Source organism: Talpa occidentalis, unplaced genomic scaffold, assembly GCF_014898055.3.
Source record: "Talpa occidentalis isolate TD23 unplaced genomic scaffold, MPIMG_talOcc4v2.1 talOcc4.13, whole genome shotgun sequence".
NCBI classification, from domain to species: domain Eukaryota; kingdom Metazoa; phylum Chordata; class Mammalia; order Eulipotyphla; family Talpidae; genus Talpa; species Talpa occidentalis.
Genome location: NW_023601322.1, coordinates 82,614,650 through 82,629,276, shown reverse-complemented (window position 1 = coordinate 82,629,276; position 14,627 = coordinate 82,614,650). Strand labels below are relative to the sequence as shown.

Sequence of the window (14,627 nt, the reverse complement as noted above, 5' to 3'; positions counted from 1 at the left end):
CCTGGCAATTTTATGTGAACTTTCCAAGTATCTTCTGCAGCAGTTTCTTAGGATTCAAAAAACCTGCGGATTACATTCCCTTTTGTCTTCTATAGGGAATACCAATATTTGAGGTGCTGTCTAGCCATATGTGATAAAACATCAGAAACTGGTTCTAAATGCGTTACCTGATCTTTTCTGTATAAAGTATAGGGAATGAGGAATAATGCTATTATAGTTTTTACATTTCCTAAAAGCACATTTGATTTATTAGTTCCTCAGTGTTTATTTATGTACTTTTTTTGAACAAAAAGTAGTGTGTTAAATCTCCAGTCAGTATTGCATTTCCGTTTCTCATTTCCTGTAGTTTTTGCTTAATCCTGTTTCGTTTTTGGCTTTACCTGAATTTTTCTTTGACATAGGATATTACTTCCTGCTTTCTAAGTGTTCCTATTTCCCAGGTATGTCTTTGCCCATCCTTTATTTTTTAACATTTGTTTGTAACTGTGTTCCTTGTGTGTCTTCTATGGAAACACAGGCTTTTTATTTGTGATCCATTTTGAAAGGTTTTTTCCCTTCTAATAGGCACATTAAGCTAATTAACATTAAATTATATTCCTCATGTTCGCTCACAACTCTTTCGTATCATTTTATATTCTATGTACTGAATAGATATCTGTGTTGTTATTCACTGTGTTTATTTCTCCAGTTGATGTATCTTTTTCGAGATTAAAATAAATTTTGCTGATATTTAGAAAGATGTGTGTTTTTGTTCCATAGTTACTTTTGTGTTTGTTTTTGATAGTGTCCTTACTGTCACATTTTTAATGTAATCTTTTGTTTTCTCATTTGTCAATCCTTTGATGCCCACCTGCCAAATTTAGACAGTGGTCAGTGATCTTATCCTACTTCCCATTTCTCCTTTTCTCTTATTTTTTTTATTTATATTCTTTTTACTTAGGCTAAATATGTATAGTTTACCTATTGTTCTTTCTCGTAGGCCCCCATATTTGTTTTAATTCCAGCTCTACAAACACATACTCAACATCAATCCTTTTATTTATCTAATGTTGGATGAAGCTCCTTCAGATGATTCTTCTAGAGAGGCACATGTGTAAAATATTTTCGGAATTTTTGCAAGTTCTAAACTATTTCCGATAGACTTGAAATGCATAGGGCTGTTTGAATGGATATAAAACCTTGGATTTTACATGTTATGTTGAGTTCCTTGAAAATGCTCCAACAGGCTCGTTTATTGTTCTGCTCTGATACCAGCCTAATTTCTTCACTGTTACAACTAGATTAATGTTTTTACCTAAGGGCTTTGAACTTTTTTCTGGTGTTTAAAATATATTAGTTTTACTAGGATAGGTTTTGTTATTGATCACTCCAAGTCACTTTAGCGACATAGTAAGTAAGGTCTTTTGTTTTTTCTCTTTGGTGGGTTTTTTCAGAAAGTCTTTTTTTTTTTTTAGAATTTTAGTTTTAAAATTATATTGGCTTTCTTTTGCGAATTATATTGGCTTTCTTTTGTGAATCCTTTTGAGAGGATTCACCAGAGACAGAGCGGGGAACAGAACAGGCAGACTGATGAAATACACTGCTGAGGGGAGCAGTGGGCGAGACAGGAGAGGTCTGCTGCGCCATGTGGGTTGCTCCAAGGCCTGCGGAGATCGAACCGGCACTGCAGAGGCTATGGAGAGCTTCACAGCGCTGCACTCAACCGCTTGCGCCAGCAGGGAGGCCTCCAAAGTGAAACTTTTTAATGGATGAAGATAAGGAGTTAATACATGTCTTTTTTCTGTAGGTTCCTTAATTTTTCTTTGCAGTCTTACCTTTACCTGTATATCTGAAAGAAGCAGTATAATCCCATTCATCAGTTCTCCTCAACTCAGTGCTTCCTCATTCTGTTGCCTCCAGAACCACAGTTTTTGTCATATTGTATATCTACTGTGATTCAGCATTGTTTTAAAATCAATCATTGGATTTTGTAATTTAGTTTAATTGGAGCAATATTATGAATTAAGACCATAATAATATTAATTATTTTCAAACAATAGCTTGATAACTATTAATATAGAAAATTTTAATTTTTGTGTGATCTTAACTTATCCTTTACTTCATTAGTGGAATGGACATCAAACTTGAATTCTTTTTAAGAGTTGTGTAGAAAGGTAATAAAATTAAGGTCATACAAACATTGAGTCATTTTACTTTCTCCGCTTTTTTGATTTTCTAAAGTAAATCTGGATTAATTGCATAATAGAAAAATAAAATTGTAATTTTCTCTAAGTTTCTGCATTATTCTATAAATTGATATGATTGCCAATATCCTGAAATGACATTAAAATAAGTAATGATGTCTTTTTGTTTTATTTTACATTTTTGAAAGGTTAGGTTTATTAGAAGAAAGGAAGGGAGAAGACTTGCACAGACAGAAAGAAAGCAGTAATAATATCTGTAAATTTAAGAAGGCTTAAGTTAACATTTTGAATTATTTTAATATTAATTCAGCTTAAGAAATATTATTGTGAAGGCAAATTAAACTTTCTGGCTTCCATGAAGTCTCTATATAATTATCTTAGGAGTATTAGTTTTTTTTTTTTTTTTTTTTTAAATACAAGAGCTGGGTACAGGTCAGATACGCGGGAGGGTGAGAGGATTCATCAGAGAGAGAAAGTGGGGAACAGAACAGGCAGACTGATGAAATACATTGCTGAGGGGAGCAGCAGGTGAGACAGGAGGGGTCTGCTCGGCCAGTGGGGATCAAACCAGTACTACAGAGGCTGCGGACAGCTTCACAGCGCTGAGCTCAACCACCTGCGCCACCAGGGACGCCCAGGGTATTGGTTCTTAAATTCATTTTGTTATGGTTTTAGTTTTAGAAGCATGATAATTCTTCCTCTGATAGGCATTGTTCTCTTCTAAAACTTAAGGATTTTTTTTAACAGCAAAATATGGATAATGACAATTTAAAATTAGAATTATAGCTAAAATTACTTTGTTTCGTTCTTTCACAGGAATTGAAACCTGATGTCATAACTAAATCTGCTCTTGGTGATGATATCAACTTTGAAAAAATCTGCAAAAAGGTATATCTGCAATAGATCCGGTTTCTTTTATGAAATGTTCCTTCTTTTATTGTTCACTTCTTTTGCTTGAAGAAAAAAAGTTCTGAATAACTATTAATATTTCACAGTAACTATTAATATTTCACAATTTTTCCCCAACATAAGCTTCTTTTTTTTTAAGACTTTTTATTTATTTATGCGTACAAAAACTGGGATGTACGCCAGAGGTGTGGGGTGTGAGAGGATTCACCAGAGACAGAGTAGGGAGCAGAATGGGTGGATCTGTTGAAATGCACTGCTGAGGAGCGCAGCAGGCAAGACAGGAGAGGTAGACTGCACCTTGTGGGTCAGCTCCCTAGCCTGAGATCCAACTCATGCCACAGTGGCTGGCAATAGCTTGATAGCACTGAACCTTTAACCCCTGCACCACCAAAGAGGTCCCCCACATGAGCTTCTATACTGCCACCAAAAAATATTTTTATAGTAACTTAAAAATTTTTCTTTCCTGTGATATCACATCTTTAAGTGCTAGATAATGACTAGTTTGTTAATCCTGTTAATTAAAGACTATAATTTTATTCTTTCCAAATCATTTTCATGAATATTTCACTTAATCCATGCAGTTGCCCCTTGGAATGATAATTTTTAACCCATTTTACAAATGAGAACACTATAGCTCAGAAAGAATGAAATGAGTTGATTAATGCTTGTGCCACCATTATAAGGACAGTTCGGACATTTACCCAAATCTTCTGCTTCTTGTGTTTGCTACTCTTGCTTCTTCCTTGTACTTCCCACTTTTCATTTCTACCCACTTGCTACTGCCTATGTAAGACTGTTCCACGGATGGTGGATTAATTGATTTTTTCTATTGCTTGTCTATATTCATTTCATTGACAATTGTTGTAATCCCCACCAAGTCTATGTTAACTGCATCCCATAGATTTGATGTGTTTGTGTTGCATTTTAATTTCTTTGAGTTCAGAATGTTTTATAGTTCCTTTGAAGCTTCATCTATGACCAGTGGCTTAATTATGTTGTTTAATTTCTGAACATTTATGGGATTCTCTGTATATCTCCCTGTTACTGTATTTTTTATGATCCATGGGCATGTTTTTTCATGTTTTTTGACTTGGTTAATGTTTCTGTTGTGGTTCAGAGTGTGGCTTTTTTGTAGTGAAAATTACATTTGCAAGTGTATTCTGTTGAGATGAGGGTCCTATCAGTGTCAGTTAGATCAGATTGGTTGGTGGTGACTACTATCTTCACTGATTTCTACCAAGTTGTTTTACTGATTACTAAAGATATATATATATTGAAATCTCCAATTGCAAATCAATTTGTCTATCCTTGCCTTAAGGAAAAAATACTGTCCATTATATCTGTGTAAACCAGCGCTTACTCCTCTACCCTTGATTCACCAGAGACAGAACAAGCCTACTGACTGAAATGCATTGCTGAGGAAGCAGCTGGAGACAGGAGAGGTCTGCTGTGCCATGCGGGTCATCTCCCTGGCTGGGGGTCGATCTCATGCCGCAGTGGCTACGGATAGTTTCATAGGTTGCATCTTAACCCCTTGCGCCACCAGGGAGGCCCTGGATATGTTGTTTTAAAGGATTTGTTGTAAGAATATGAAAAGCTGTTGTTTGTTTGGAAGAAGGGAGGATTGCTGTTATCCTCATCATCCTTGTCAGAAAAGTAACACCAAGTGTTACTTTTATGAGCTTGATTTTACAAGAGCCTCTGTATTTTATATTAGCATGATTTTACAGTAAATATACTTATTTCATAGGATTCATTCATAAAAAGGCAAAAAGTAGTTTTACTATACTTTTTTTTTTTTTTTTAAAGATTTATTTATTTATTTATACCATTACTGGGTACAGTCAGAAGTGCAGGAGGGTGAGAGAATTCACCAGAGCCAGAGCAGGGAGCAGAGCAGGCAGAAGGACCGAAGTACACTGCTGAGGGGAGCAGCGGGCGGCAGGAGAGGTCTGCGCGCCATGCGGGACCCTCCTCTGGTGGCCGGGGAGCAGCCGGGGATCGAACCGGCACTGCAGAGGCTGCGGGCAGCTTCGCAACCCAGCACTCAACCGCTGCGCCACTGGGGAGGCCTGTTTTACTATACTTTTAAACTCGTGGTTTGGTCTCTATTTCAGACAAAATATGGTATGTGAAACAGAATAGTGGTAATTCTGTAAAAATATGGCAAAGTGTATTTTTGTTTTCATGAGCATTTTAAAAAATAATAACTTGAGCCTTTACCAAAATAAATTTTTTTGACTTTCTCGTTGCTGAATTCTAAAAGTATTTCATTCATGTTTAATTTGTGGTGACAATAAAAAGCAGTTTATTTTAGTTCCCTAGTAATACTATTTCCATTTTAGCTCTAACAGTAAAACTTTGCAGTATTTATTACTTAAGTTTAACTTTAAAATATCTAAAATAAAATATCCCATATTTTATTTTCCCCCCTTTCAGCCTGATTTTTTTCACTTTAGAAGGTTAATGTATTACCTATAGTAGCAATTCTTAAGCATATTTTCTTCCATTTACAATACAATCCTTTGTTCAGTCTTCCAGTGTGTAAAATGTCATTTATCTTAAAAATGTGTCCACACATGTCTATGTTAGGTTATCATTGTTATTGTGTTAATAAGTTTTATTTGCATATAACTTGATTTGTAATGATGAGATTTATCTTAGTAAGTCAGCTAGAAAGTTTACAATCTCATTAAAGTATTTTCAAGTGAAACCTGATTATATTTCTGTTCTTTTGTACTTTCTCCAAATTGAAGGAAGGGAGGGAAACTAGGCAGGGAGGAAAGGAAAGCAGTTCTGTTTCATCAAAGTTATTGATGGAACTGTTGAGGGATTTAGGGCCAAGGGAAACGGCCCTGCTTAAGAATCACACGTTTCTTCCAAGCTATTTACTTGAGCTCTACTTTTACTATTTCATTTCATTTGTGATTTACATTGGATTTACATTAGATTTAGGTTCTTTTATTTACCACTTTTTAATTAGTTAAACCTTTAAAACAAAAATAAAGCAAGCAGTGGAGTGTCCTAAATGGAGAACTGATGATTTTGTCAAGGAAGGGGGCTGGGTAGAAGATAACTAAACGGAAAATAAGTGTATTACATATTGCTCTGCACTATATGTGTATGTATTACGTATACTTCTGACTATCACAATAGAGCAGAGCAAACTAATTTGCATAGCATATTACAGCATGCACAGTTCTTTCATACACATTCTTACCTCACTTTATTTTATCTGTTCTTTATAGAAAACAATGTATGCACATAATGTGTGTACACTTGTGAGTGTGTAGTAATAGTGTCTTCATTTTTCAAATGTGGGAAGGGTTAGAATGGTTCAGTAGCCAGTTAACACGAATATGGTGAAAATTTAGAACTGGAGAGTTAGGAACTGTAACTCTGACCTTTCCTGACAGCTTTTACCGGAAGTTTAGGAGCTTCTCAATTCAGCACATCTGTTGTGTGCATAGAAATAGCCTATGCACTATAGTAAATTTGAGGGGCATAAAGGACAGAGTATTTTGTAGAAGAAAATGTTAACTAGTAGAAAATTTGTTAGACAGTTATATTAAGCACTGTTGGCTAAGAGGAAGCAAATTAACATGTTTGTTAACATATGTCAGTTGCCTGACTTGTTAGATGCTTTATAATGCTAGCTCTCAGGAAAGATGATACTAATCCCATTTAGCAGATGAGACATCAGGCATATAAATATCAAAATCATACCTACAGTTAGTAGGAAATGACAGCTTCAGAGTCTAAATCAAGGTCTCACCTATAAAACCAAATTTAGAACAATAATGGAATAAGTCCTCATAGGTAACACTACATTGTAGAATGGCATTATAATGATTTTAAGAGTTCAACAAATGCAAGAAAGTCTTCTGTTTCCTTAAGAGTGGACTCTGAGCGTCAGCTTGCTTACTCTGCCACGGTGCGTCTGATCTAGTTGAATCGGGACTGTTTGCTGTTATCTCACTAAATGCGAGTACAGATGTAAGTGTGTTGGTTGATATCTTCAGGTAACACCTAGAATTGGAATTAAGTCTACTTAATATTAAAAGTAGTGTTACTAATTTTCTACCACTACCAGTTCATTTTGAGTCAGTGTTCTTAAGCAAACATTTCAAAGGAATGGACATGGCATTTAAGAGAGCCTTTTCATTTTTAGACTGTTTACATTCACATGTACATTCTCAAAATTCTTCAAAATTGAACACCAAATGCTTTGTGTTCACAATAAATAACCATATGCCAAAATAAAAAATTTTCCATTAAAAGATGATGTGTTTTTCCTTTTTTATTTAATTTATTTGAAATGGAAGAAACTGGAGGTGTGTGAAAACCACAGTTTCCTGAGAATTTTCCACAGCAAACACTGTGTCATTTTTAAATAAGGAAAGCTGTGGTTTCCTTCATATTCCCCAATATTGTGAAGACTTTTTCATGCAGGTGTAAAAACTATTTGTTCATAGAGACTACTTAGCCTTTTAAGCTTCAAAATAAGTTTATTTAAATATAAACTGACTACATAAGCTTCAAAATAAGTTTATTTAAATATAAGCTGTTTGTATTTGAATTCCTTCTGTGTACTCCATAACATTTTCTATCTCTGTGAATTTTATTACCTCTGCCTTGGTTTAATTACTGGTATTCGTGCCTCATGTGTGAGAGTATGCCTTCACATAAGGGCTCAGTAAATACAAAGAGAAAGAAAATAAGTGAGGAAGGAAGATGGACAGGAGAGAAATGGTTAAAGAAATTGAAGTCACCCCCAACAGGGGCTGCTCGATTTATTCTAGTGAGCTCCCACTAATTTAGCCCCATGTCTTGAAGAAAAGGTAGACACCTGAAATGCAGCAGAGACCCCACACAATGCCAGGGATAGAAATCTGAGCCCACTTGCCTCATCAGTCTATATACTTTTGTTAATATTTAATTCCTTTCCCAAAAACATTTGAGAGGCCCGGAGTTGTCACAAATTGGCAGAAATGCATCTGAAATAGTTTAGAAGAAAACATGTATAAGAATACAAAACTGATTTCAGAAACTTGATTTTGAGTTGTAACTTTGTTCCTGACTGGCTAGGCATTCTTGAAATCAGGTTAAAACTCAGTTTAATTGCTGTATAAAACCTTTGGATCATATTCCTTTACTTTTTGTTAAAATTTACTGTAGGAAATTAAATGTAAAGATTTCAGTTGCTCTCTTAATACAATTAAAGAGAAGTTTAAAGTGACAAATTTGACATTTTTTACTTAGGAGAAATTAAAAGGTCTATTTAAATGATTGCTATGGTTTATAAAATTCGTTAGTTTTAACTAGGACTTTCTTTAAATCAAACATTTTAAGAACTACCTGTGTAACCTTTTATTGGTCCCTAAGAAAGAAAAATTAAATCCACTGTACTAAAAAACACAGCATTAATATGTCATTAAATTTTCATTTGCACAATTTTCCCCATTTGAATATTTTTTCTACTTCAGAAATCATAAGGTACAAAGATTTGCAAATCAGAACATCATCTAAACTAATTAATTAGTTCAGCATCAAAATTAATTAATTTAAAATAGCAAACTATACGGAATTTTGAAGGACAGGCATCAGTATAACTCCTCTCCAGTGCATTCAGTCTATTAGCAAAGATTCTCTATTAGCAAAAATTCCTGTTGAGCAGAGGGAAGAGACTTGGCATTTCTGCATTCTAAGTAGTGTTGCTTTGCCACTAGCTGCAAAATTCTGGTAGGTCTCTTACCATTTCTGCCTCTTTGCTCATTTCTCTAGACAGGAACTCTTCCAGATCAAACATTCTGGTAATGGATTTTAGTGTCCCTTCAAAGTTGCTGTTGCACACACCACAAGATTTTTATGGTCTTTTTGTACTTTCTATATTTTGTTACTATTAAGCAACTCTAACATTTTTTATATTTCACTATAACAAGATTTGTTCCCTAAGATGGTCATTTTCATCAGAATTTCTGGTTTATAAAACTTAAAAGCATTAAGAACATTTTGAAAGTCATATACACAAATAACATGGTACAGAATAAGTATGGCACATACCTGCAAGGTAACTTTTTTTGTTATAAAACAGGGTTTCCAGCTAAATGAGTAAAAAATTGAGAAGCTGTGTCTTTTTCTTTTTAACTAAAGGTGCTTCTGTGTGAACCTAAAAACAAATTGTGTGTACTTTGTTTGTGGCATTTTTTTTTTTTTTTAAGATTTTTATTTTTTATTATTTATACAAGCACTGGGTACAGTCAGAAGCGCAAGAGGGTAAGAGAATTCACCAGAGCCAGAGTGGGGAGCAGAGCAGGCAGAAGGACCGAAGTACACTGCTGAGGGGAGCAGCGGGCGGCAGGAGAGGTCTGCGCTCCATGTGTGACCCTCCTCTGGTGTCCGGGGAGCAGCCGGGGATCGATCTGGCGCCACAGAGGCTGCAGGCAGCTTCGCAACCCAGCGCTCAACCGCTGTGCCACCAGGGAGGCCCTGTTTGTTGCATTATTGAGATATAATTGACATATAATATTGTGATAGCTGACCCTCCTAGCCTTTGGCAACAAACTTTGTGCTCTCTGCTCCTATGATTTTGGTTTTTTTTTTTTCAGATTCCACATAAAAGTGATGGCATGCAGTATTGGGTTTGTTCTTTTTGATTTATTTCACATAGCATACCTCCAAGTTCAGCCATATTATCATAAATGGAAAGAGTTCCTTCTTTCACATGGCTAAATAATATTCCATTGTGTGTGTGTGCATGTATATGTATATAGTGTATGTCAGTGTATATGTCTCTGTGTGTGTATGCCATACTTTATCAATTATCTTTATATGTCAATGGACCCCTACATCATATCCATGTCTTAGCTAGTGTGAATAATTCTGCAATGAACTTGGATTGCAGATACCTCTTAAAGTTAGCAATTTCAATTCCTTTATGTGTGTGTGTACATATATATATATGCATATATATAAATATATGTGTGTGTGTGTATATAGGCGGTGGAATTATGAGATCAGGTAGCTTCATTTTTAATTCGTTAAGGATCTCCATACTGTTTTCCATAGTGATTACATCAGCTTACATTCTCACAATAGTATATCAAGGTTCCTTTCTTCTAGAACCTCACCAACACTTGTTATTTCTTGTCTTTTTGATAATTACCATCCTAACTGGTGTGAGGTGGTGCCTTACGGTGGTTTTGATTTGTTTTTCGCTGATGAATAGTGAAATGAACATCTGTCTTCTCAGGTACCAGCTGGCTCTCTGCATGTATTCTGTGGAAAAATATCTATTCATATCTTTTGCCCAGTTTTAATTTTTTTTTGTTTTTGCTCTTGAGTTTTATGAGTTCCCTACAATATTGGATATTGACCCCTTGTCTTGTGCATGATTCACCTATACTTCCTCCCATTCAGTAAGTTTTCTTGTTCATTTTGTTGATTGCTTCTTTTCTATGTAAAACCTTGTTTGGTATAGTTCCGGTTGTTTATTTTTGCTTTCATTGCTTGTGATTTTGGTGTCACATCCAAAAAAGTCACTGCTAAGAAAAGTGTCAGTTTTTTCCTGACATTTTCTTCTAGAAGTTTTTACATTTTCAGGTCTTATGTAAGTCTTTAACCCATTTCAAATGAGCATATTTCTTTTTCTGCATGATATTTTCATCTGTAGTGTTTGTTATAGTGTTACTTTTCTGTCTTCTCTCTGATGTAGCACCAAACTCCTCATTAGTTATTTAAATTCACTTTCAAGATATTTAATATACTAGGCATTATAAATAAATTTGGCCTCATCCTTGGAAATCCTTTTGCCTAGCTCTCCATTTTTTTGTGTCCCATGCCTTCCTCATTCTTTTCTTTCTTTCTTCATTTTAATGAAGCTTAGCTTCACTAAAGGGTTGTAAACTTTTTTAAACCTGTATGTCTCTTAAGTATTTTTATTTTTCTCTAGGTTGGAAACCACTTTAGAATTTCAGAAGTGCTTTGACTTCCAATTCTGATTCCTGGATTTTTGGTTTTTGATTTTTTTGTTGTTATTGTTGTTACATCTTTTTTCCTCTGAAAGTTTGTAGACCCTAACATTCTCATGTGATTAAATTCTCTTCAATCTTTTAGCCTGCAAAATCATGTCCTTCCTTGGGAGTTCTATGTTACAGCTTTTAAGATCCTTCCTTTTAAGACTCAAGCAAGCAGGTTTGCCCCTTCAGCAGTCCAACATGTTGCTTAGTGATTCAGAATACACTAGCATATCTCTCTAAGATAGACAAAATAGGTTAGCATCAGGATGCCCTGTGAGAGTTGAAAGAGCAGAGGATTGAATTAACACTGTAATAAATATTCGGCCCACAAATGTACTGTATTTCTTTTATAAGATTGATCAGAGGCAATTTCCCTGAGGCTGCTATAACAAAGTAACACAAGTTGAGTGGTTTGAAATACAAATTTATTCTCTCTATTTTCAGAAAACTAAAAAACTGAAATCATGGTGTAAGTAGAGCTGTGCTTCCTCAGAAGTTTCCAGGAAAGAAATCTTTTCTTGTATCTTCCAACTTATGGTGGTCCTAAGACTTCTCTGACTGTGGCAGAATAACTCCCATCTCTGCCCTAGCCTTGTTCCCTCTCTGTCTGTCTCTGTATCTGAGAGTCCTCCTTCTAATGACACCAGTCATATTTCATTGAATGAGATTTCCCAAAGCCAGTGTGATCTCTCATAATTAGTTTTATCTGCAAAGACCTTGTATCCAAATAAGGTCACACTCTGAGTTTCTGGTTTGACATGATTTGGGCAGTACTCATAGTACAGAAGGTGTTTAGATGGACCTAGCACAGGGTTTACAGAAGCTATAATTTAAAGAAGTTTTTTAGTTGATATTATATAGATAAGACCTCCAAAGAGAATAGATTTCAAACTGCTTTTATTTAAATACTCATATGTTTGTATTACTATACCAGACAAATTTATTCATTTGCTTTATGGGATGTTTATTGAATACCACCTATTTCCAGTTACTCTTCTAGGTACTTTGTCCATAGTGAGGGGGAAAAAAAAAATTAAATCCCCTACCTTGCAAATATGAAAACATTTGTAGTTAATGTAGTATTAGCAAATGTGAAATAAAATATAATGGAAATCGTTATATTAGTTCAGATGGTATTTGAGCAGAGACCTGAATACAATAAGATCAGCCATGCGTATTTTGTGGAATAGAGCCTTTCAGGTGGAAAACAGCTTATGGTTGAATAGCATGACCTGGTTACTTCTTCAAAGCTCCTTGTGACTGCTCTGTGGAAAATGGGCTGTGGGCCAGCAAGATATGAAGAGAAGTAACCAGAAATAAGCTTATTATATTGGTCCAGGTAGAAGGTTTTGGTGTCTGGCCAAACGTATAAAGAGTAGGAATAGTGAGAAGTGACTGGTTCTGGAGATAATTTGTGGAAGGAACTTTTAGAATTTGCTGAAATATTTATTGTGTGGTGTAAGGGAAGGAGAAATAATGGTTGAAGAATGTTTAGAATTTCAGGCCTGAGCAACCAGAAACATTGAAATTAAGTACCATAAGATGGAAAAGACTACAGAAGTGGGCTTGACAAGAAAATCAAAGAATTCTCCCTTAACATGTCAAACAGATGTCTGAACATATATATGAGTCTGAAACTCAAGTTAAAACTGTAGGTAAAACCTTCAATGTTGTCAGCCTACATGTATTTAAAGCAGTTGGCCAAAGTATGAGTTTTCCAAATTCATTGATACATTAAATATTGTAATCTCTACCTCTTCAGTTATCATCACTTATTTAAAATGTGTTGGCTATAAACCAGGCTCTTTGGTGGGAGATTCTGAGAAAGATTTATTTATTTATTTATTTAAACAAGCACTGGGTGCAGTCAGAAGCACAGGAGGGTGAGAGAATTCACCAGAGCCAGAGCAGGGATCAGAACAGGCAGACTGACGAAATACACTGCTGAGGGGAGCAGCGAACACAACAGGAGAGGTCTGTGCGCCATGTGGGACGCTCGCTGGTGGCCTGGAATGGAACTGGTGCTGCAGAGGCTGTGGGCAGCTTCGCAGCCCAGCGCTCAACTGCTGCACCACCAGGGGAGGCCCTTTAGTAATAGATTTATACCCGGGTTAATACTTGTTACTTGTTTCTTTCATATCAACTTGGTTTTCTTAAGTAGATATTTTAAGCTATTAGAGAGCAGGAGCTTTTTACTTTTTTTTACTTTTTAAATCACACATCATCATCACAATTTGGGAAAGATAATACGTACCCAAAAATATTTATTAATTGATCACATGATAATTAATTGTTTAAAAGCAGTAGTATTTTTTTACCAGCATGTTTTTATTTCTCTTTAATATCAGTTATACAGATGGCTTATCTAATGAGAATATTGACAAATTGCTGTTTCCTGACAGTAATTTTAAAAGTAATGACAGATGTTATTTTATTCATTTTTATCTTAATGCTACATTCTCCCCCTCCCCCATTGCTTATTTCAATTTGCAGCCTGATTCTACTGCAACTGAAAGAGCAATTGCCAGATTAGCAGTGCACCCTCTTCTGAAGAAAAAAATAGATGTGCTGAAAGGTATGAATTTAATAACTTGTAAGCTGTGTACTTAAATGCATTTGGCACATGATTTTTTTTTTTTTTTTAGATTGGTTTATTTATTTATACAAGCACTGGGTAAGGTCAGAAGCGCGGGAGGGTGAGAGAATTCACCAGAGACAGAGCAGGGAACAGAACAGGCAGACTGACAAAGTACACTACTGAGGGGAGCAGTGGGCGCGGCAGGAGAGGTCTGCTCACCATGTGGGACCCTCTCCTGGTGGATCAGAATCGAACCAGCGCTGCAGAGGCTGCGGGCAACTTCACAACCCAGCACTCAGCCTCTGCGCCACTGGGGAGGCCCCTGTGCACATGATTTTTAGATAAATAATCATGTATTTGTTTCTGTGGTCATTTTTCTGTGGAGGGTCTTTAATATTGTAGATGTCACTTTCAGATATTTCTAAACGTGGAAGGTGACTGTAAATATGAAGGGTTTCTGATGTCTAAAGAAAATATAAATGCGTATTTTTTACTATGTCTGAATATATGGTTATATAACATTCAGATATATGTTCATGATCTGGGATATGATTGATTCTCTAAATATGTAATTTATGTAATCTTTATGTAATTTCTGTTACCTTTGTAATTGCTATCAAATAATTTTCATTTGTGTGTGTATACTATAAAATGTATTTAAAAATTAAATGTTTTTGTCACAGATTGGAAAATATTTTTATGCCTGAAAGTACTATTTATAGTACTATTTATAGTACATTATTAATAAAATTGTATCAATACATTATTCCCACAGAAATTAATGTCACCATTTTATCTTATTTATTTGTATTCACTCTTCTTCAGTTTTTCTGCTCTTCAGAATTTCAGGACATAAAGGACAATTTTCTTTTAATTTTAGAGACTTAAAAATGAGCATCTTCGAGCACTTCTCTTAAGTTGGTTTTTAAAAAGTTAGTA

The 14,627-nt window shown here is 35.2% G+C and overlaps 1 protein-coding gene across 2 annotated transcripts in view; it reads left to right on the top strand.

Moving 5' to 3' along the window:
* SRFBP1 (serum response factor binding protein 1) overlaps positions 1–14,627 on the top strand; it is a 62,764-nt gene that overhangs the window by 32,735 nt on the left and 15,402 nt on the right. For both annotated transcript variants that reach the window (XM_054694498.1, XM_037509467.2), the window contains exons 4-5: positions 3,000–3,071; positions 13,604–13,685. In XM_054694498.1, the coding sequence (XP_054550473.1) occupies positions 3,000–3,071; positions 13,604–13,685 (154 nt within the window). The remainder of the gene's footprint in view (positions 1–2,999; positions 3,072–13,603; positions 13,686–14,627) is intronic.